The sequence below is a fragment of the Vombatus ursinus genome, unplaced genomic scaffold, assembly GCF_900497805.2.
Source record: "Vombatus ursinus unplaced genomic scaffold, bare-nosed wombat genome assembly UNPS02014822.1, whole genome shotgun sequence".
NCBI lineage: Eukaryota > Metazoa > Chordata > Mammalia > Diprotodontia > Vombatidae > Vombatus > Vombatus ursinus.
Genome location: NW_020954600.1, coordinates 14509958 through 14533797, shown reverse-complemented (window position 1 = coordinate 14533797; position 23840 = coordinate 14509958). Strand labels below are relative to the sequence as shown.

General features: G+C 38.4%; 1 protein-coding gene across 1 annotated transcript in view; it reads right to left on the bottom strand.

The window, feature by feature from the left end:
- CSTF3 (cleavage stimulation factor subunit 3) overlaps positions 1-23418 on the bottom strand; it is a 79519-nt gene extending 56101 nt beyond the window's left edge. Inside the window, exons 1-3 of the mRNA XM_027837794.1 lie at positions 23255-23418; positions 4322-4423; positions 4106-4201 (exon numbers count right to left, since the gene is read on the bottom strand). Of these exons, the coding sequence (XP_027693595.1) occupies positions 4106-4201; positions 4322-4423; positions 23255-23281 (225 nt within the window). The 5' untranslated portion in view covers positions 23282-23418. The remainder of the gene's footprint in view (positions 1-4105; positions 4202-4321; positions 4424-23254) is intronic.
- Positions 23419-23840: the final 422 nt, after the last annotated feature.

Genomic DNA, 23840 nt, shown 5'->3' with positions numbered 1-23840 from the left:
GGCTAGCTCAAAAAATATTAAAGAGGAATGTTAGCAGTGGAGAAGTTTATTTCGATTTAGGTCACTCCAGCTCCATCCTGAAGTCACTTCGATTTCCCAAGCAGAAAGCCTATTTTTTAAATAGTATATAGCTTTTTTTAATCTATTATATGTAAGATAAAGATAAAACTGAAGAATAAGGGACAAATTTTTAAAATTCAACATTTTCCAAAAGAAGCAATCAACTCACTACATATTTTTATTCAAGAATTACAGCTTGTATTAACAAAACATTCATCCTAGTATTACCAGCATTTTCATTATTTAGCTACCATCAAAACATCCTTCAATAGGCAAAAAATTATAAGTATCTTCATAAAACGTTACAACTTAGAATACCTGAGTTGCACCTAATGTAATGGAATGCCGCAGCAGTTTCTATGTCTTCATCGCCTACACATAAACTTGCATCACGTATAGAATAATTAAGAACAGTAAACAAGATGACAAGTGTGTGTATTCATATTCTACAATTCTAATGTTAAGTGTCAAAAGTGTTCCAATTTTGACACTGATTTTCATTATTTTCTTAACTATTCAAAATAATATAAGATTCAAAAGCTGTTTCTTCTCAATGGTTATTTACAGCAGCATTGTACACCATGTGACCCGGGGAATACATGAAATGGCATTTCTTAGAACACAAACTACTTTTATTTAAAATATTTAAATATAGCTGTATGCTCAATAAGACTTTGTAAAAAGGTCTTTCTCACAATTTAAAAAATAAAAAATAGTTTGATCATGCAAGGTGATATTTGGACTATATTACTAATGTTCATTTATTAGACATGAGTTTTCAAACTCATGTCTAATAAGTTATATGGCCAAGTATCAAAAACTTCAACATAGATATGATTTAAACTATGAAAACGATGAACTAAAAATATAAGGGATATTTAATTCATTTTTTGAAATTAAAGACCTAATATACATAGTTCATATACTCTCTGGCAAAACTGTGGTCTAAAGTAATTTGAAGAAATAGATTTTTAAACATCACATGGATACACAAAAAAAGCTGGTTGTTGCAGACTTTTTAATAAAAAATTATTTTAAAATCACAATAACAGATCAATTTGCATAGTAAGAAAAGTAATCCATTTCACTATTACAAGCAAATGTCTTCTGCAAAATGAATGATATAATTTATAGTTCATGTTTTTAATCTACATTTACTCTATGTGTAAAAAAAAATCCCACTGGACAATATTTACACTAATGAGCTATTTCTCCTATTAAACAAAATCATCTATATTTGCTTTCATTTTAACTGTTTCAACTTTAAAACTTAAGTTCTGATTTTTACCTCATTTTTATCACTGACACTGGAAGGAAAAATGAAAAAATGTTTTTCAATAGTTCTGTCATTGCGTAAACGAAAATAATTTCAAGAATTTTACTTCCCTTCCTTTCTCTCTATTAGGGGTGGGGGGAGGATAACTTATTCAAATATCACTGGTTTCCCTCTTTTTGTGAAAATCACAGCAATACTTTGTTGGACTCATTATACTCAGTTCAGCTGAATACCTTACTAATGTCTTGTTGAACGAGCTACTGAATGAAATTAAGAGCCTTCCTAAGTGAATGATATAAATATGCTAACAAAATTTCATTTTCTTACAGGTACACATAGCAAATCTCACAATAATTTAGAGTAGCTTAGCAAGTATTAGGAATTTTCCCTTATGTATTATGCCAGCCACCATGTTCTCTATCATCTTAAGAAGTTGAAACGTTATATATACCATTCAAGAATATCAATGCCAAATTAAGTGGGATGGCCAAAGAAAATGTGTTAACTCTGATGTAAGTGTAAAAATTAAATATCAAATCTGAGAAAAAATTGAGAGCCAATTATCAGTAAAGAAATATATATCAGAAATAATTGTTTCAAGAATAAGGAAATGAACTACTATATTAATTCTTAACCAAGTAAGTGACGCCACAAAACACAAAGTGCACAATCTTTAGTTTTATGGTTTAAAAAAACAAACCAAACACTCTTTCATAACCTTATTTACCTACATCATCCAGGAATCATCTTAGCAAACATTTCATAAAATAACTGAGGCAAATAAAGTAAGGATGGCGAGCTCTGAAACACTGTCATAAAATGAGTCTAACCATGTTTTTTTTAAGTCCCCTGAATTCAATTTGGTTGCAAATATTTTTAAAAAACATTCTATTCCTTTAGAATGTAGTTTGCATCTTATAGCTAGAATCTCAATATCTTTAATAAGGACCTATGGTGTATTTTCCAGATTAATGAATTAGGGAATTTTTGTCAATTCCCAATTTCATTATTTGGCTACTGTCCCAACATCTTCCTAAGAAGTTTTTAAAAAGTTTATTAATCCGTCTCTTCCTCCAACTACCCCCTCCCCTGTTGAGGGGGAAAAAAAAAACAAACTGAAAATTAAAGCCCTAGAGATGCAGCTGCATAGTTCAGCAAAAACAAATTCCCACATTGGTGATGTCTGAAAATGTATGCCTCTTTCTGCATTTTAAATTCATCACTTCCCAGTCAGGAGGTGAGTGGTAGAAATGTAATGTTTCTAATACAAACAACTACCATATTTCCATTATTGAGAATATATTACACATGATATGCAATTATTTCTGATGAGCTTGCATGTAAGCTAGTTTCTCTGTAATGCCAGCACTGCAATGCAGATCAGGTTCAGGTGATCCAGGGTCCTTCCTTTACTGAGTGACAGAGAGCAGCAAAGATGTCTGCAATTCAGATAGGGCTATTCACTCACCTGTTATATTTGTGGCAGTCTAATCTGATGGTTTAGTTTTAAAGGGGAAGATATGTTACCAGAGCATGAGCGAGGTATCCTCAAAGACTCGTTCAGAGCATGTGAAGCAGAGGAAGAATTGCAACTAGATGCCGCATAAGGTATGTGTCACACACACACAGAGCAACATACACACGAAATGTTCACACTCTTCTAATCTAATCTCTTCTAAATTTTGCAAAAGGATATAATTCAACAGACCACAAGTAAAATTAGTACACTGGAGCCTCCCTATAACGCTGTCTGTAGAGGCCATGTTGTAGAACACATCATAGATGAAACTGTGCTACAGTGAAGTCCTTTCAGCACTTCTGGCAACAAGACAGGCCCATGTTGTCATACATGTGATACTATATGTTGAGATCATGTTATAAAAAGATTCCAGTGTAGCTAGGCATGTGGAGAATTTACATTGAGAAGTTCCTATCCAAAATGAAGGTGGTTATAAGATAGACAACTTGTAGCTTAATTTGGACTTTAAAACATTTATAGAAATCAATTTCAAATGATTAAATTCATTAATACTTAACCTACTGCCCTGACTTCACATTATAAACGGACAAACAAGAAGGCTTAATTAATTAATAATATTAAATGAATTTTAAACTTCTTCTACGGCTACTATAAAAATTCAGGAATTTCTACAAGTAAATTTTGTCTAAATTTTGTGTCTTCAGCAAAATAATGTGTTTATTTCACTTTAAAATTAACCTTTACTCAAGACACTTGAAATTCTTTTTGTATTACTTATGTGATTACAATACTTTGACAACCCATACATTTACACAGAAATTTAAACTGGAAATCATTTGTGCCCAAAAACAATGTTTCACACATCATTGGAGACACTCAAATATCCTATGAAACTAAGTTTAACATTTCCATATTTTCACATAAGCCCATTCATATTTAGTTTGTAAGTAGAAATAAAAAGAAAAATGAGTTCTAAATAAATGACACAGGAGGCAATAAATTGACACGACAAGTAAATAAAAGGCTAAAGCACTCCAATACCATTGAAACTGTTTTAATGTTGTTGCAATTCCATAATGCAACAATCATCAGCTTGTGAAAGACCCAAATTTCAGAATTCATTTTAATTACTCCTTTATACCTATTTTACAAAATAAAGGCAAGAGACATTTAAATCCTCCTTGTCCTAGTTGTGGTTATGTTCCTAATTCACTATTTTCTATCACTATTGTGTAAACTTCAATTCCTACTGGGTGTTATATAAGGAAAGTAAAATAAAAAATATTAACCTCTGCTTCAATGTACAGTTTCCAGAATCTGCCAGAACTGGGGAACTGGGCAACAAGGCGTTCATATGTCTTCCGTGCTTTGTCTATAGGTTGATTCTAAAAATTAAAAACCAATAAATAGCATTTACAATATTATGATTATGTAAATATTTACTCCAGAACCAAAGAGTGTGATTGGACCCATAGAGAAGGAAATGTAATCCTATATCACTAAACCTGTGCCTCTCGAATGAGAATGCTCCAAGCGTCAAGGTCATATGGATTCTCTTCTAATTTCTTTTCTGCTTTCTTCACTTTTTCTGGGACATATTCAGCAGCCTATGGGGGAAAAAAACAGATAATGAACAGAAATTACTGTTTTAAGTGCTCAGTGCCAATTACTTAAGTCCAACGCTTAAGCTCTAGGATTTCAATACGTTAAAACAGCACCAAAATTGTTCCACTACGTAAGGTATAAACTAAGCCAAGTCAACAAGCATTTATTAAGCACTTACTATGTGACAAGTACTGTGCTAAGCACTAAGGACACAAAGAAAGACAAAAACATAGTCCTTGCCCTCAAAGAGTTCATATTCTAATGGTGGAGACAAGATAAAGACACCTATGTACAAAAAACTATGTATACAGTGTGAATGAGAGGTCATCTCAGAGGGAAAAACACTAGGAGAGGGAAGACTGGGAACTACCTCTTACAAAAGGTAGGATTCTAACTGAGTCTCAACGGAAGCCAGTGTTGCTGGGATCATATTTCATATTTGATCCTGGAGGTAATAGGGAGCCACCACAATTTATTATGTTGGGAAGGTGGAGGGAAGGGGGGAAAAAAGGGAGGAGGAGAGTAAAGGGGAGAGAGAAAAAGGAGCTAAAGATAGTCAGACCTGGGCTTTAGGAACATTACTTTGGCATGTGAGTGGAAGACAGATTAGAATGGAGAGATGAGCTGTAGACCAACCATCTACAAGGGTATTGCAATAGTCTAGGTAGGAAGTGATGAGGGCCTGAACCAGGCAGGGTAGTAGTTGTGTGAGTGAAGAGAAGGGAACATATGTGAGAGATGTTGTGAAAGTAGAAACGACAAAAACTTGCCAACCAACTGAATATGTGGACTGAGTAAAAAAAGGATGAAGGATGGCTCCTAGGTTTTCAGCCTTGGTAATACTGAGGATGGCACTACTTTGGACAGTAATATGGTTTGAAAGTAAAAAGAGAAGAGGAAAACAGTGAGTTCTATTTTAGAGAGGAGAATGGAGGTCAGGAAAAGAGATTAGGACTAGATAAACAGATCTAAGAATACTGGAATAGATATGATAATTAAACCCAAGGCACCAGATGAGATTCCAAAGCGAGACAGTATAAAAGGAGAAGAGGGTGTAGGAAAGAGCCCTGGGTAACAACCAAAGAAGGATTCCAGAACACAATTTTCCTATTGGTGAAAATAACTGGTTTCTTTGTTTGAAAGAAACATTTGAAAAATAAAAACAAAAGAGAACAAATTTATAATATAAACAATGGCTAAAAGTTAGTAAGATTAACTTTATTAAAAATTCATATTTATATATCACTTTAAGGCTACAAAATACCTTCCTATCTTCCCTATTTTACAAATTAGGAAATGGTGGATTAGAGGTTAAGTGACTCGTCCAAGAGTATAAATAACTAAGTAAAGATTTGATTTCAGATAACCTCACAAGCCTAGCATTTTCCCCCTTATACCAAATGGCTATATTTCTAATAATTTAAGTAAACCTGACCACCAAATTGGGTTAATTTACATTGTAAATCAAGGAGACAGTAGAATTATCAGAGAGAGAATATGGTGTATTAGAAAGAGCACTGCAATGTGAACTTAGGTACAAATCCTAGGACATTTGCAAAACAAAAGACCACAGTAGGTAATTTCTAATGTCCCTCCCAGTCAATAAAACTAAAAAATAAGCTTGCTATGGCTATTAGCTATGTAAGAAGCACACTAAAATGTTTCTCCCTACTAAACATGAACACAAAATGGCAAGTATTCCACTTTGGTTAGCATAGCAGCACAGTTCAATCCCACATAACAGAAATTTTCCATGGTCATACTAAAACACTTACAAAAACTTGAGAACATTATTCCTGTTCCCTGGACTTGCCCAGTTTTTTGTTTTTGTTTGTTTGGCCAAGCTATAGTGTTTAAGAGGGAATTATGTCTATCGTGCAGGGGTTCTAAACCCCAAACCCATGAAATCAATTAAAAAAAATTTTTTTAAATATAGTTGTTCAGTGGCTTTCCTTTGTAAACCTATATATGCCAGGTGGTTCAGTGGATAGAGTGCCAGGCCTGCAGTCAGGAAGACTCATCTTCTGAGTTCAAGCCTTGCCTCAGACACTTATTAAATAAATCACTTCAGTATCTCTATCAAGAGTCAGACACAACTGAAATGACTGAACAACAGCATTCCTTATATATCCAGTGGTGGTGGTGGTCTTCAGTAGTTTCAGTCATGTTCCACTCTTTGTGACCCCATTAGGGGATTTCTTGGCAAAGACTGAGCAACCAAGTGGCGCACGGGAGAAGGAAATTGTAAATCACTTCAGTATCTATACCAAGAAAACCCCAAATAGGGTCATGAAGAACTGGACACAACTGAAAAATGACTGAACTTGAACTGGTAAAGATAGTGGGGGTAACGGGTGTTATGCCATTTCCTTCCCCAGCTCATTTTACAGATGAGGATACTGAGGCAAACAGGGTTAAGAGACTTGCCCAGGGTCATATAGCTAGTAAATGTCTGAGGCTAGATGTGAAGTCAGGTCTTTCTGACGCCAGGCCTAGCACTCTATCCAACTGTGATGCCTAGCGGCCCATATATCCTGTACCTAAGAGTTAACATCTCAAATTGAAGTTATAGTTCTACCCATGACAGCAAACTCATTGCCAAGTAAGCCCCATAAGAATATTCCCCACTCTCCCCATCAGTCACTTAGGACTCCAGCATCAATTCAATTAAGGGTAGGAGAACCTGTCAGAGAGCTCAGGGTGTTCAAAATTCTAAATTAACTGGGTTGTACAATAGTTGGTTGGTTCCCAAGATATACAAGATTACTTCAGGATGGATAATGCACTAAGAGGGGGCTGCCTTTACTTAAAAACTTACAAGGAACCCCTTCAACTGAAGTAAACGAAAGACCTAAAACCAAAGTGTATATCAAGTTAACCGGTAACCTGTGTTGTGGAAAATATTACTATCAGTAGGATGTGTACTTCAAGGAGTTTTTAAGGAATATAAAAAAAAATAATCATTTATTTTCCCCTTGTGGCTGGCTAGAAATAGGAGCTGTGTACCTCGTTTCCCACTCACATGAAAGTAACTGATTCATAGACGGATGGTGCCTCAACGGCAAACTGGCCCAAACTAAAAGAAGTACTCTTTATTGCACCTTAACTACACATTCTCAGTCTAATTCATGTAACTACTGTTCACATTACTATCCAGTCACTAAAAAAAAAGAAAAGAAAAGAAAAGAAAAGGAAAAAAAAGTTCTTGAATGAGATAACAAAGTTGATTGGGAAATCAAGGTTCCTTCTCTCCACTACCAGTACATCATGAGTACAGGATAGCTTGCCTTACTCCTGGAATAGATGAAAAGCAGCATAAACATTGCAATTCAAGATCTCCCTATGATAAAAATTCAAAGGGATGATGCCAAATTTAAATCTCTAATGGAAGAACCTGTCCATGTTACACATTCTTTCATGACAGAAAACCTTATGCTAGGGCTAGCATCAGTATCAGTATTTTTAAGTTTTAAGCTAACATTCTCAATTATCTGTTGTAGAGAAGGCAGATAACAGAAAATAAGTTAGATGTAGATAACCCAAAGAAAAAATGAAATGACTAAAATTAGGGTTCAAAGAGGGTCATAAAACCCGAGAAACTTGCCAATGGTCTATGTGAATGCCCCCAAATCAAAATTTGATTATACTGCTTTCATGATCATTAAAATCGTTACTCAAAACTTTCCATAAAATTAACAGAAACAACAAAATTACCATGAGGTTATTACACAGGCACCACATAAAGAAAGAAGATGCTAATTTCAGGAAGACATTGAATGGTACAATTTCATATCAACAAATATCAGGTGGTTCCTTCTATGTCAGAAAAGTCAAGTACTGTAAGTACTACAGGAATTCTGGAAAGATCCTTCCAGTGAATTCACCAAGAGTCATGACATCAGTGGTCATACATGAAAATAGTATAAAAATAAATACAATAGCTAGTATTTATAAAGTCCTTTAAGGACAGAACCTTACAAATATCTGATCCTCATAACAACATTGGGAAGTAGGTGGTCTTGCTATCCTTATTTTACAGAGGATAAACTGAGGCAGAGAGAGGTTAAAGTGAGGCCCAGGGTCAAACAGCTAATTTGAATGCATGTCTTCTTTACTAACCAGGTCCAGCATTCTATTTACTTTACCACCTAGATACTTAATATTACCCCCCAAAGATAAATAAGCAAATGAGTTTGAGTCCATTGACTCTGAGAATGAGACGTCAGTCTACTAATCAATTCTGTACCAACCTGACTGATTCCACCCATTTTCTTAATATTAAAATATTCCCATTATCACTAAGCCTTTCCAATTTGAAATACTATTTAAATACTTAAAATACCCTGAAAATTTTAAAGCTAATTAGCACAAAAGCTCTATATTCCTTTATTATATCCCTTAAAAAAAACCTCCAGGATCCCTAAAAATCAAATTTTGACCAAAAAAATACAAAGGCATCCCTAAATTTAATATAAACAAACTCCTGATATTCAAGCATAGAAGGATACTAAGCCCTGTCCTAAATCACTGTCCTTCCCTGAAATCTTTTTAAACATCCTTTACAAAGGCCTAACCTGTGTCAAAGAGAAAGTAAAGCAAAGTTCAGGGAGGAACTGCATTCTTTAAAGAACCAGGGTGAAGGGGGCAGCGAGGTGGTACAGTGGATAGAGCACGGGCCCTGGATTCAGAAAGATCTGAGTTCAAATCTGGCCTCAGACAAATAACACTCACTAGTTGTGTGTGACCCCGGGCAAGTCACTTAACCCCATTGCCTAGAAAAACAAAACAAAACAAAAAAAGAATCAGGGTGGTGATTGGACAAAGGGAAGGATTTAACAGTGTGAAAGAAGAATGTTGGAAAGATCAGTTAAGGCGGTCAGGAATGATTTTAGGAAAATGATTCTCTAGGGTGCTACAAAAATTGAATGACTACTGTTCTGTTTGATGAATCTAAACTGTTCAGGAACTTGCACTTGAACTATGTAATTGTGTTTTACCTTATTAGTAGAATTTTGTCTTTTGTTGGGGAATATTATAAAGTGATAGAAAATGGATATATGTGACTTTGGGTAGTCACTAAACAGATTACTGAATTGGGATAATTTAATTAATAAATTTATCTGTGGCAGATACATGCCTAAAGTGAAAAGTACAGAATTTTTTCTTGCACATACATCACCATCAAAATCTTCACCAAAAAGATTTTAGTAAGGAGGACTTCTCTCTGTTAACTGAACCAATGTTATTTTTTTTTTTTTTGGTGTACAAGACTAGCGCACTATCTTATCAGCCTGGCTCGAAACAGCCTCAAGGTAATATTGTAAAACATGTATATCTAAATAAAATTTTAAAATATTACTATGCTGTGTAGGGATTAGTTAGCCTCAGTTTAAACTGATCTAAAATTTTTCCAGCCTTCAAAATAATAAATGTAGGATTATAGGGAGTGGAGCGTGGGCTGGGGGAAGGTCAGGATCTAAGGCAAATAAGTAGAGGTTTCCTTGTAAAAGGAAAATGCCTTGAAAACAATTAAGTTTGTACTTCCTAACTTTATTCTCAAAATGTGCCTACTTTTAAATGAGAGATATTGCTAGCTGTGTTGCTGCATTTTCACCAATGGTGACTGAGGGCCCTGTTGAGAGCAAATAATCTTACAGAATCCAAGAATTTTAGAATTAAGAGGCACCTTAGACATAATTCAATGGAGTGCTCTTCCACATGCATCTCAGGACCCTTCTCCTTCTAACTCATAAATTTTATTTCTGCTATGTATTTCTGGTTTTTTCCACTCCCAACAAGCATTTAGTAAGCACCTATATGCAAGGCATCAAGCTAGAAAAATCTACTGGACTATATTAGTCAACAACGAGGTTTCAAGGAACAGACAAGAGCAAGAGAAATGGTCAGAAGAGGAAGGGGAACTGTGGAAGAGCATGAAAGAATTAATCATGGTTAAAGGGTGAGGAGATGGAGGGATTTTGTGACATACTAAAGTGTTCCAAAGGCTCCCTCCTTGAAGGAAAAAAGTGCTTTAATGCATAGAATCTTGGTTAACTGGAATGGGGAGGGCGAGCTGGAGAATTTTTTAAAGCTATTTTAAGGTTTCAGTTACAGGGAAGAGATGGGAAATCAAAAGAGAATTCTACAAGTATATAGTAACTTAAGATGGGAGTTACTGGCATCAGGAGTCACCGATCTAAGCTTACAGCTGGAACTCTCACTTCTCTCATAACAAGGGAGAGAGATTATGGGAGTGGTACTGACAACAGAGCGAAGCTTGCCATGTAAGAGTTGGTTTCTGAAGAACTGAATGCCTATCGAGTTGTGATTTCTCTCCAAGTAAACCTTGATTCAAACAAAGGCTAAGCATTATCTGAAAATTCATGCAAACAACAGATGTGGCATGATTATTCACTGTAACACAGAATATCAGAGCTGGAACGGACTCCTGATATCCAGTCCAGGCGTTAAGTTTTTGTATCATGAACCCCCTTCTGAAGTCTGGTGAATCCTATCGAAACTCCTCAGAATAATATTTTTAAATACATAAAATAAAATCCATAGGATTGCAAAGAAAACCGAATATATTGAAATAAAGAGGTAATTTTTTTTCTCCATCCAAGTTCACAGATCCCATGATCTATTCACAGCCTCAGGCCTGTGGATACTCCTATCTATTCAAACACCACCACCACCACCACCACCCCCCCCCCCCCTTTTTTTACCAGTAAGAAAAACTGAATCCTAAAGGACTGGGTGAGCAGGTAAAGGAAAGCACACTGGCTAAAAAGTAGTAGAGGAAGAACTTGCACTGAGGTCTCCTAATTGCTAGTGCAGTGAACAAAAGGATTTTTCATTTGTATCAATCAATAGCCCCTTAATAAGTGCCTACTATGTGTAAGGCACTGTGGTAGGCCCTCAAGATAAACAGACCCCAAATCTCTGCCCTTAAGGAGCTTACTTTCTATGGGGAAAACAATACATACAATAAGTAAATGAAAAATACACACAAAGTAAATACAAGGAAATTTGAGGAGAGGCACTTCTGGAAAGTATCAGGAAACATTTTTAGTAAAAGGTCTAAATTCATCTGAATGAGAAACTTTTAAAATACAATCTAATTTTCCTGGAACCAGGGAAGGTTTGGAATGTTTTATATGGGTTATCTCATTTGAGCCTTACTACAGGTGCCATTATGAGAAGACTGAAGGTCCGAGAGGATTTAACAGGAGTCACACAACTAATAAGCATCTGAGGCAGGTTTAAAAACTTGTTGTAGTCCATTCACCCTGAATCCCTTCTTCTCTACTACCACTCGGATGCTTTGTGCCACTTTCTCCTTGACCCCTGTGTCTCACATAAGGCATCCTTACTCCTTACCCTTCTACTTATTCAAGTCATTCCATTCCTTCCTGTTTCCTTCAACAGATTTCCCCCTTTGTTATCCCCCCTCTATCACTTATTTTCAATCTTTCCTTGTCTACTGGTTCATTCCCTTGTGCTTACAAATATGCCCACATCTCCCTAACCTGAAAACAGACAAAAACAAAACCAAAACCACCTCACTTGATCGTTTCATCTCTGCTAACTCGGCCTACATCTCTTCTGTTTAGGCTGAACTCCTAGAAAAGGCTATCTACACTAAGTGCCTTCACTTATCTCCTCTTATGCTTTTCTTAACCTCTTACATTCTAGCAGCTTCCAATCTCATTCTACCAAAACTGTTCTCTGAAATTACCAATGATCTCTTAACTGCCAAATGCAATGGCCTTTTCTCAGTCCTTACTCTCCGCTCCTTGACCTCTCTGTAGCCTGACAATGATGATCACTCTCTCCTCCTTGATATTCTCTTATTAGGTTTTAGGACATCGCTCTCTCCTGGCTCTCCGGACTGTTCCTTCTCAGTCTCCTTTGCTGTATCCTCCTCCAGGTAACATCTTCTAACTAAAGGTGTCTAACAGGGTTCTGTCCTGGGCACTCTTCTTCCTTCATGCTACTTCACTCGGAGATCTCATCAGCTCCCAAGGATTTAATTACCATCTCAATGTTAATGTTTCTCAAATCTACCTACCCTGCCCCAACTTTTCAGCAGACCTCCCATCTCGCATTTCCAACTTCCTTTCAGATGTCTGAAACTGGATGTTCGTTCAATAAACATTTTAAACTCAACATGTCCACAGCTGAACTCATCCTTTCCCCTAAAGCCCACCTCTCTCCTATCTTCCCTATTACTGTAGAGGGTGCACCTCCCAGTCCTTCAGGCTTGAAATCTAAGCATTATCTTCAATGCCTCACTATCTCTTACCTCTCAAATCCAATCTGTTGCCAAAGACTGTCATCTTTGCAACACCTCTCCAACACACCCCTTTCTCTCCTTTGACATTCTCATCACTCTACTATAAGCCCCTCATCACCTCATGCCTCAACTACTGCAATAACCTGCAAAGTGATTTTCCTAAAGCATAACTCAAACCCTAACAATCACCACCTTACTAAAAAAAACTCATGGGGCAGCTAGGTGGCACAGCAGATAAGAGCACTTGGCCCTGGAGTCAGGAGGACCTCAGTTCAAATTGGGCCCCAGACACCTAACACTAGCTGTGTGACCCTAAGCAAGTCACTTAACCCCAATTACCTCAAAAAATAAAAATAAAAAACTCCAGTGGCTCCCTACTGCCTCCAGGATTAAACACAATCCACTGGCATTCAAAGCCCTTCATAACCTAGACCCCTCCTACCTTTCCAGTCTTCTTAAACCTTATTCTTCAGCATACACTCTTCAATCCAGTGACACTGTCCTCCTGGCTGTTCCAGGAACAAGACATTTCAATCATCTCTCAGCTCTGGGCATTTTATCTGGCTAGTCCCCATACCTGGAATTCTTTCCCTCCTCATCTCTGCCTTCTGACTTCCTTTAAGTCCCAACTAAAATCCCATCTTCTAAAGTCTTTCCCAACCCCTATTAATTCTGTCTTCCCTCTCTTATCTATCAATCTACTTATATATGTATGTGCGTATTATGCATCTTTTATTTCTTGTCTCCCCTATCAGATTGTGAACTTCTTCAGGACAGGAACTGTCTTTTGCCTCTTTTTGTATCCCCAGCATTTAATACAATGCTAAGCTTAGCACAAAGAAGGCACTTAATAAATTATTCACTCATTGACTGACTTATTAATAGTAGTTTGGACTCCAAATCCTGGCTCTATCCAACTGTATGTTAATGTGGGAAGTTTTAAAATAGAGTTAATATGCTATATTCCATGAATATGCTATTTCAGTTACACAACAGATAAATCAGGTGATCATTTGCAATGAAGAATCATTCAATATACATACCAATTGTTAATCATGTTTTATTATGCACCTATTAGTACCAGGCATAGAGCCACGCTTGGAGGATCAAGACAAGAAAGAGATCCCTTCCTTCAAGTAGCTTACATTCTATGGGAGAAGTAACATGTACACATAAGTTGGTGGGAAGAAAAGGGAGGGGAACAAGCATCTGTATAGCACCTACTACATGGCAGGTACTATGATAAACCAGATACAGATATTTCTTTTGATCTTCACAATAATGTGACACAATGAGGTAGGCACTATTATTACACCCAATTTACAGTTGAGAAAATAGAGAAAATAGAGCATAAATGATTTGCTCAAAGTCACCCAGCTGGTTGAAGTGTCTGAGGCTAGATAAACTCAGGTTTTCCTGACTCCAGGCCCAGTGCTCAATCCACACTGAGTCACCTAAGCTTCCAGGGAAGGGAATTAGGAAAGCTCTCACAAGTGGGAGGTGACTCAAGTAGATCTTTGAAAGAGGCAAGGGTATAAACAGGCAAAGTGAGGTGAGAATGCTTCCCAAAAGAATCTAAGTTCCTTGAGGGCAGTGTTTGTTTTAGTCTCAGTATATGTAGGGCGGAGAACAGTTCTTGGCACTTAACAGGCCTTAATAATATAAGGATGTTGAATTTAGTTGCTTTACAGTCATGAGAGAATGTCTATGCAAAAGCACTGAGATGGGGAGACAGAAGTTTCTGTACAGGGAACAGCAAGCAGGCCAGTTTGGCAGTAACACAGAAGAGAAGGAGAATAACATGCACAACTTGAGATGGAGAGGCTATACCTGGATGGTGAAGGACTTTCAAAGCCAAACAGAGGTAAAGGAGGCACTAGAGCTAATTAGAACAGGAGTATTACATGGTCAGGATTATTATTTTGGCAGCTGGATAGAGAATGGATTAGAGAAGAAAAGACTAGATGCAGGGAGACCAATTAAAAGTCTATTTTAGTAGCCCAAGTCAGGTAGGGTAGTTGTGGTGTGAGTGAGGAGAAATGGATCGATGCAATAGATGTTTGAAGACAGAAAAGTCCCTTGCTAAGAACAAATTTGAATGCTTTAGAACAGCTCTATAATATGAACAAATACTGCAACTTCACAGTTGAGGATACTGAAGCACATAAGATAATGAATCATTCTGAAACACAAATGGTCTCCTAATTTAGTCATTCTAAAAATACTGACTTTCATATTATCAGGTTTTCTTAAACTGTGGTGAAACCAGAGCTAAAAATACTCTTTCTCAATATGCTTAAGAGAGACAATGGCATTTCTCAAGAAATTATTTTTTATAATCAAATGTAACCCTTTGTAGCTTTTGCTAACTTGTTAAGTTAGTTGTGGAAACCTACTTATTGAATCAATTTGCTCCAAGTTACAGCATCAACTGTCATGCCCACAAAATAAAACACTTGGTGCCACATGGCTTTAACTAATGCCAACTAAAACAGACAGCTGTGTCCTTAAAAGTTGTTTAAAACTGCTGTGTGAAATTAATGAAGTTCCAGCAAGACATACTTACAAGCCAAAAAAAAGAGCAAAACTGATGTTACAGCAATGAAACAATAACACCTCTTATTTAAAAAAAAAACCAAAAACCAAAAACTAACTTCCAAGTTCTACAAAGATTAAAAAATCTCCTTGATAAGTGGACAGCTCAAAGGCTTAGGCCACTCTATGTTCTCTAAGTCAAAATGGATGCTCCGCTATTTGTTTACTTGCACAAATAATCGTTCCAATACTTTTTAACCTTGACAAATTTGTCTATCTTAAAATCATCTGAAAGTAAAAAGCAGCTTAAAAAAAAAAAGGAAAAAAACTACAAGGAAAAAGCCTTCTCTGGGAATGTGAATTTACAACTGTTTTTGCTAGAAGAGGAACTGTGGCCTAGAACAGAGATTCTTAACTTGAGGTCTGTGAACCTGTGTGTTTTTAGTATTTTGATAACTATTTCAAGATAATTGGCTTCCTTTGTAATGTCTGCACATTTAAAAACATTCTGAGAAGGGGTCCATGGGTTTCACCAGATTGTTAAAGGGATCCATGACACAAAAAAGGTTAAGAATTCCTGGTCTAGAATATAGAGCTGTCCTCTGGGATAGGAAGACCTGATTCAAGTCCCACCACAGATGGGCTCCATACTACTGAGCAAATCTCTTAACCTCTGGCAACTCTGCTAAGATTAGGTTGCAGAGTAGATGCCTACCAGCATAGGTGGAGGGTGTCACTGGTCCAGTCCCTATCCCCTTTAGCTATGAGTAGTCAAAATATTAAGTCACAAAATAATCTTTTGAAAATACCAAACTAATGTATTTACCTTTCAGATTTGTATTCAAGATTCTTAAAATGTGCTCACTTGAGGCAACCCTTAAGTTTAAACCAGGGGTTCTTAACCTGGGATTCATGAGAATAGATTTCAGGGGGTCTTTGATCTTGAGAGGGGAACAAACATAAAGTGCTTTGTACACCTTAAAGTGCTATATAAATGCTAGCTATTATCATATCACGGGGAAACAATTACATTTATTTCAGTATAATCAATTTCCTTTCTAATCATATTTCTTTTATGCATTTAAAAACATCGTTCTAATACCAGACTGCCAAAAGCATGATACAAAAAAGGTTAAGAACCCCCGGTTACCTCTCAATTCACCCCTTTTTAGAGTTTTCCTTAAAGAACTCCCAATTACACTTTAAAATTATCACATTAAAATAATTAAAAGGGAGGCGAATACAATCAGTTTGTTCACATCATAGCTGTCAGAAACTTGTGTTTACTTCCTAACGTTCCCCACAGTGACTATTATAAAATTCTTCCACTTTTCTCAAACACCCACCTATCTTACCCTGACGAAGGCAAATGACCTCATCTTACTTTTTAAGAAAGAAGATTCCTTTAACTCTCATCCATTCCTCCTCAAAACATCTACCCTTTTTTTCCCTTTCAGAGGAAACTTACATTTTATGGCTAACTGCCCATTTCTTTCTGCCATCTCATCCAAGGGCTCATTCTCAGCCTTTGAAGTAATTATCTTATTTTTCTCAGCTTCAATCTCTACAAGAGGCCTTGGATTTCCCTTTATAAACTTCCCACACTAGACTACTTGCCATACTCCCAAATATCCCTCTAAGTCTCTGCCTTAGCGCCTTTACCCCTAGGACTCTCTCCTTACCCTTTCTGTTCACCTCTGCAGATATAATTCCTATTTATCCATCCTTTGGATCCAGTTCAAAGACACTATCTCCATGAAGCATTCCTTCATCTCTCTAACTGGAAGTAATTTCTCTCTTCTCCCAACACTTACAGTAATCTGTTTGTACTTCTCTTCTTTCGTGTCTATATTCTATGTTGTTGCTCGATTATACAATGGAACATAAGCTCTTAGGTTTTAATTCTAGCTCTGCCACTTACTGTATGTTTCTTTGATAAGCTATTTTAAACTCTCAGAGCCTTAGTTTTATCACCCGTAAAATGAGAAGCGTGGAATAAACAGTATCTAAGGTCTTTCAAATTCTAAATCTATGATTCTATGAGGAACTTAAGAAAACATTCCCTTCTCTCACATATATACTTCCCACCCCCACTAGTCAGGTTTAAAAACTGTGGTAATTGTTGAAATTTCTTTTGAATGCTAATGAAGAGATAATAAGAATGTAGTCTTTTTCTCGATTCATTAACATCACACTATAAAACCTGTGTGGCTTTTTAAACTTCCCTCCCTTGAATAACTTTGCATGTCTTGATTTTTCACTAATATAAAATCAAACATTGATTTTTGGCCTTGAATATTGTCCTTAAGAACCATTTGTGCTTTTCCTCCCCTCTCAGTGCCTTTGCAAAGACTCCTCACCAAGGCCACTGGATGTACACCTTTCTTACTGACTAAAATGTACTCACTTGGATCACCTGTTTTATAGAACACTTAGTTTCCTTTAAAGTTCAGTCCAACAGGGTGAGAGAGAACAGAATAAACTGGGGGGGAAGGATGGAGGGAAATATAGCTCTCATATTTTTTCCCTTTTATTCTGATTCTTCCTTCACAAGGTGATTAATGTGGAAATAGGTCTAATAGGATTGTACATGTATAGCCTACATCAGATTGCATGCTGTCTTGAGGGGGGAGGGGAGGAAAAAGATTTTGGAACTTAAAATCTTATAAAAGTGAATGTTGAAAACTATCTTTACATGTAATTGGAAAAAATACAGTACTATTGGGGGGCGGGGGGGAAGTTTAATCCAAGAGCCACCTTTCTCAATTCCCCCTTCCCTAATAGTGCCTCCCTGCAAAACTGTCTTATATTTATTTAGTATACATTTTGTATTATTTATACATATAAACGTTGTGTCCTAGATGAAACTGAAGCTTGAGGAAATCATTTCATTTTTGTTTTGTTTTTTTTTTTTTAATTTCCAGTGCTTAGCACAGTGTCTAGACGTCCTCAAGATCGCTTGCTGATTAGGGATCAAACAGCTCCCTAAGGTGAGGAACTTTTTAAAAATACATATTTTTTAATGTATATACTTTAAAGCATTCTCTTCTCTAGAGGAAGAGAAAAGACAATAAGTAAGCTTTCTGAAGGAAGGAAATAGAAAACTATACAACAGCAGCTCAGGAAAAAATCTCTAAGGGGACAAACTTTTGTTTAACTTTAGTTCAGATGCCAAAAACAAACAAAAAAAACCCACCAAAACAAAACCCCAAACAATCAAAATAAAGAATTTAGCTCTAATTCCTCACAAAGACCTGACATTTCTGTTGGTAAAAAAATCACTACATATACACAATTTTGTCTCCATATGCTGGCAAAAGCAGCAAATACATTGTATTAGATGAAGAACCATGAACTCCGAGGTTTAATAAAAATTACTACATAAAGTAGATTCCACATAAAGTGCTACTTTATGATACAATAAGAAAAATAAAATAAAATTAAGTATTTCCTTATTGAAACTACTTAAGACTAATCATTCTAAAAAAGAGATCAGAAATACACAAAAAGCACACTCCACAGTAGTTACAATGGTCTCCAGGACCCTGTGACTTGTGCAAATCCTTTCCTAAACCTCAGGCTCCCGAAACTACCAGTCACAATGCCACCACTTGTTTCAAATAATTCATATCAGGATATAAGAAAGTCTATGACATTTCATTACCAGTCTTACCCACTGCATAAGTCAACAATTTTTTTCCTGAGGCAGCTTAACTCCAAGTGACTAAAAAAATTTACAGAGCTTTTTCCCCCTCCTCTACCATAATCCAAGTCACTAAAACACTGTTAAGAGAAAACACTTTTTTTTTTAAAATTTTTTTTATTTTTAGGCAATTGGGGTTCAGTGACTTGCCCAGGGTCACACAGCTAGTAAGTGTTTGGTCTGAGGCTACATTTGAACTCAGGTCCTCCTGACTTCAGGGCCGGTATTCTATCCACTGCACCACCTAGCTGCCCCTAAGAGAAAACATTTTTAAAAGAAAAACATTCACTCCATACACTAAGACAATATACTTGGGTCTTTCACAACATATAATAAGAGTAGGATTATACTTTGTACCACACTTTTTACATAACATCTAGACATCACATCTAACACTTTTCAAAGATCGATTCTGGGTTTTCTTGTCCAGTTTTTTAAAAACAATTTATACATTTTCCATAATTTCATGTCACCTCAGGCAAGTTATTCTCTCCTTTACTCTCTTTTTCTTCTCCCTCAAAAGTTCAAACTGATATATCCATATCCTTCTTTATGACTGAACCACTTCCAAATTACTTTTTTACTTTGTTAGAATGAACTTCTAATCCCTAAATATGAATATTCCCCTTGGCCCTCTTCTCTCTTCCTTCTATACACCACACTACTAAGCCATTCTAGCAAGTTCATTCACTCCCACAACTTCAGGGCTCCCTAATCAAAATCTCTATTCCTGACTTCTCAGGTATAGATTGCACACAGATATTTTCACTTAAATATTACAGGTGCACATCACACTCAAAATTCCCCAAAACTAAGCTCACCCCCTTCCTCCTAAACCAGGGATGGAGAACCTGCAGCCTCGAGGCCACATGTGGCCCTCTGGGTCCTCAGGTGCAGCACTTTGACTGAATAAATGTGTTCTGTAAAGTTTGGATTCAGTCAAAGGGTCGCACTTGAGGACCTAGAGGCCACATGTGGCCTCAAGGCCATAAGGTTCCCCACCCCTGTCCTAAATCTATTTTTCCTTCTGACTTTTCTATTTCTCTCTGTGGCACACTTCTCACCCAGTCTCCCATCTTCCAAATCCTAGTTATATTTGACTCATATCTTACAACTAATCCATTACATTAGGTAAATTAGGTTAGACAAATCCTGGTCAAGCCTATCCCAAAATATCCTCTGCATAGTTGTTCTCTTCTCTTCCCAGGACCACCACCACTAGTACCCCAAAACATCTGCCTACAATACTTCTCTCACCTCTACTAGCTATCAATTAAAAAAAAATTTATAAATAAATGCAAGCTCTGAAAATACAAAAAGAAAAATGGAAGAAACTCTGCTCTCAAGGTGCTTAAATTTTCCTGGAGGGAACTTGTGTCCTTTCCAATTCTCCAATTCTATCTTAATACTCTAGGCAAGAATATCTTATGCATAAACCTGGTCTTGTCACTCATCTGTGCAAAAATCTTCAGTGCCTTTCTGGTCTATCCTCTCATGTAACTTCCCTTCATATATTCTACCCTACAGGAAAATCAGACACAGCTTGCCATGCCAAATCATAAATTGTGCTCTCATACCTCCTTGACTTTGCTCAGGCTGTTTGCTATAACACCATTCCCTCCCTAACTTTTCCAGCCTGCTGAACTCTTACCTAAACATCAAAAGATTTAAATATTCTTCTTGGATGAGAAAAGTTTATCTGTCTTATGAGCCCTAGTTATTTAAGTGTATCACCCTTCTAAACCTCTAAGGCTCAGTATCTTCATCTATAAACTGGGAAACTAATACCTGTTTCAGATCATTGATATTCAAGTGTTCTATAAAGCATATTCTCAGTCTTCATCCCTCTTAACATCTCAGCCATAACAATATTGATCACCCCCTCTCTCCCCATTTCCTGAATATTCTTACTTTTCTAATGATACTGTTCTCTACTAGTTTTATTCCTACATGTCCAACCACTCCTTCTGGATCATCACCTACGTTCAGTTGCCTAATCTTGTGGTTCTCCAAGGCTCTGTCCTGGGCTCTCTCCATCTATACCCCCTCCCTTTGTAATTTCCTCAGCTCCCAGAGGTTCAATTATAATCTCTAGACAGGTAACTCCCTATCCAACCCAAGAGTTCTAATCCCACATGACTAAACCGATTGATGGACAGATCTCTGCATGCCTTCCTTTCAAAGAACTTATTATCTTCTACATTCCTTTCCAAAACCGCCCCTTCGCCAAGCTAGCCCATTTCCCTTCACCACACTTGTTTATTTCCACTGACGACATCTTTATCCTTCCAGTCACCCAGGTGCCTACTGGAAAAGTAGGACAGGTAGGCAATCTCAGAGTTATCTTCTTTCTCCCTCAACACCACCCCCAATCCAATTATCAGCCAACTTTTGTCAATGCTACCTTCACAACTTATTTTGCAATTGTTCCTTTCTTTCCACACACACAACCACTACCCTACTCTCCAGGACTATTGCAAAAGCCTCCTAATTAGTCTCCCTGATTGCAGCCTTCCCTCTCTAACCCAGTTGCCAAAAACATCTTCCTACATGCAAACATTTAATCCTATCACTAAAGAAACTTCAATGGTTCCATACTGTCTCTAAGATAAAATACACATTCTTTAAGTTGGTATTTAAAGCAATTCAAAATCTGCCTCCAGACTACTTTTTGAGGCTTACTATACATTATTCCACTTTTGGTTCCAAATAAACAGGCCTCCCTGCTTATCCCTGAACACAGTACTCCACTTCCTGACTATAATTTCTACACAGAGTATGCCCCCATGGTGGAATGCACTCCCACTCTAAATCTGCCTTTGAAGACTTCCTTCTTTCCTTCTGTGTGCCACTTCCTGTGGAAAATGCCTTTCCTGATCCCCTTGGTTCTAAAGATACCTGTAAAGGCTTATTTGGGGAAGAGAGGAAGAAAAGGAGGTAGACAGAAAGAGGAAGGAAGAAAAGGAGAAACAAAAGAAAGAAAACTAGTGTTTACTATGTGCCAGGCAATGTGCAAATTTGAGTCTCACAACAACCCCGGGAGGTAGGTACTATTACTACTTCCATTTTACACTTGAGGAAACTGGCATACAGAGGTTGAGATTTGCCCAGGGTCTTGTGTGAAGCCGAATTTGAGCTCACTTCTGACTCCAGGCCCACGGCTCAATCTATGGCGTCATTTGCTTAGACCAGGCAGGGACACCTAGTAAACACTTAATAAAAGGCTGATTGATTTGATTTATTTACATTTATCTCCCAGTAAAGTGCAAGGTCCTCAAGAGAGAAGGTAATTTTGTTTTGTTGTCGAAATTGTTACTAATTGATGCTATGCCAACCCAAGCCAACCAAAGTTAAGCACTACCAAATGCTTGTTAGATTGTATTGGTATTAGTACAACAACCAATAAGGGTCACCTTAACTTGAAAATGAGCAGAGAAAAAAGCTAATTCCATTAAAAAAAACTTCCCAACACTAGTAATAGGAGGAAAAAAAACCTGGTTTAAAACTGCTTTATAGTATACTTCAAGTACTTAAGTACACTTAATCAAGAGTCCCAGGGATAAAGGAAGACCGACCGTTTATTTCCCGCTAAAGTGTGATTCCAAAAGCAGAGACGTTACAGGCAAACTAGCTCGAAACTCCCATTTTGCATCAAGGAAGCAAGTTTAGGAGCACAGCACGAAGGGAATGAACCTCTCTGCCTCCTCCGAATAAAAACGTCTCTAAGCCGGATAAAGGCGTCCTAAACTCAACCTAGAGCTCCCAGGGCTCCTAACCAACCACGAGGGCACACGGCACTTTGAACTTTTTAAATGGCCAGGGGCTCACGGCAGGGGAGCCCTCGCAGCCCGCGAAGCTGACCCGGCTCTATGCGGTCACGTCCCGATGCTCGGGAGGGGGAGGGGAAGGGGAAGGGGTAGAATGGGATGGCGGGACAGGGGACGTTCCTATCATCCACCGAAACTGGCCCTAAGAGACTCCCTCCGACACCCCAGCCCCTGCTCAAAGGTTTACCCGCCGCTACTCCGGGTCCCCGGAGAAGGACCCAAAGTCGGAGAGGGGCTGCTTTTGGGGTCTTCCTCTCTGGCTCGGCCCCGCCCCGCCCCCTCCGGGCTCACGCGCGGCTCGGCTGGGGGTCAGGGCAAGGCCCCCTCCCCTTCCCCGCCTCCCTGTGGCCCCTGAGCCACGGCCTAGACACGCCCGCACCGCCTCTAGTCCCCTCGTCCCGCCCCTTCCCGACCCGGCCGGGCCCGGCTGAGGGACGGTGGCCATGAGGCCCTACCGGCCTCCCCTCCTCACCTGTTCGGGGGCTCCGTCGCCAGACATCGCGGCGGGCGCCTGGAGAAAGCGTACGAGCTGGCCCGCGGCACGGGGCTAGAAGGAAAAAAGAAAAAGGAAACTCGAAGTCTCCTCCCGAAAAAAAAAGCGGGCGAGGCGCCTGTCCCGGGCGGGCGGCTCCGGACCGCCAGCACCCGCCGCCGCCGCCACCCACTCTGAGAGAAGTCAAAATGGCGGCGCTCCGACCCCGTCAGGGGCCAGAAGGGAGAACATCCGGGGCACCGAGGGCCGTCGTGACGACGGCAGCGCCCCTCACGCGGCGCCTAGACAACGCAAGGACCTGGCGAGGGGGCGGGGCAGAGGGGCGGGGTCCGCTTCGGGTGTCTCTGACGTCACCTCGCTCGGCGTCTTCACCTCCCCCTTCCGGTTCCAAGAAGACCGGAAGTAGGGAGCGGATCACCTCTCTGGGAGGTGGTGGACTGATTCCTTCCAGATCACAGAGACAGAACTAGAGGGCAAGCTGCCCAACCCTTCCATTTCACAGATGAACAGATTGACAACCGGACCGCCTGTGTTAGTAAAGGATTAATGGATGGATTTCAGAACA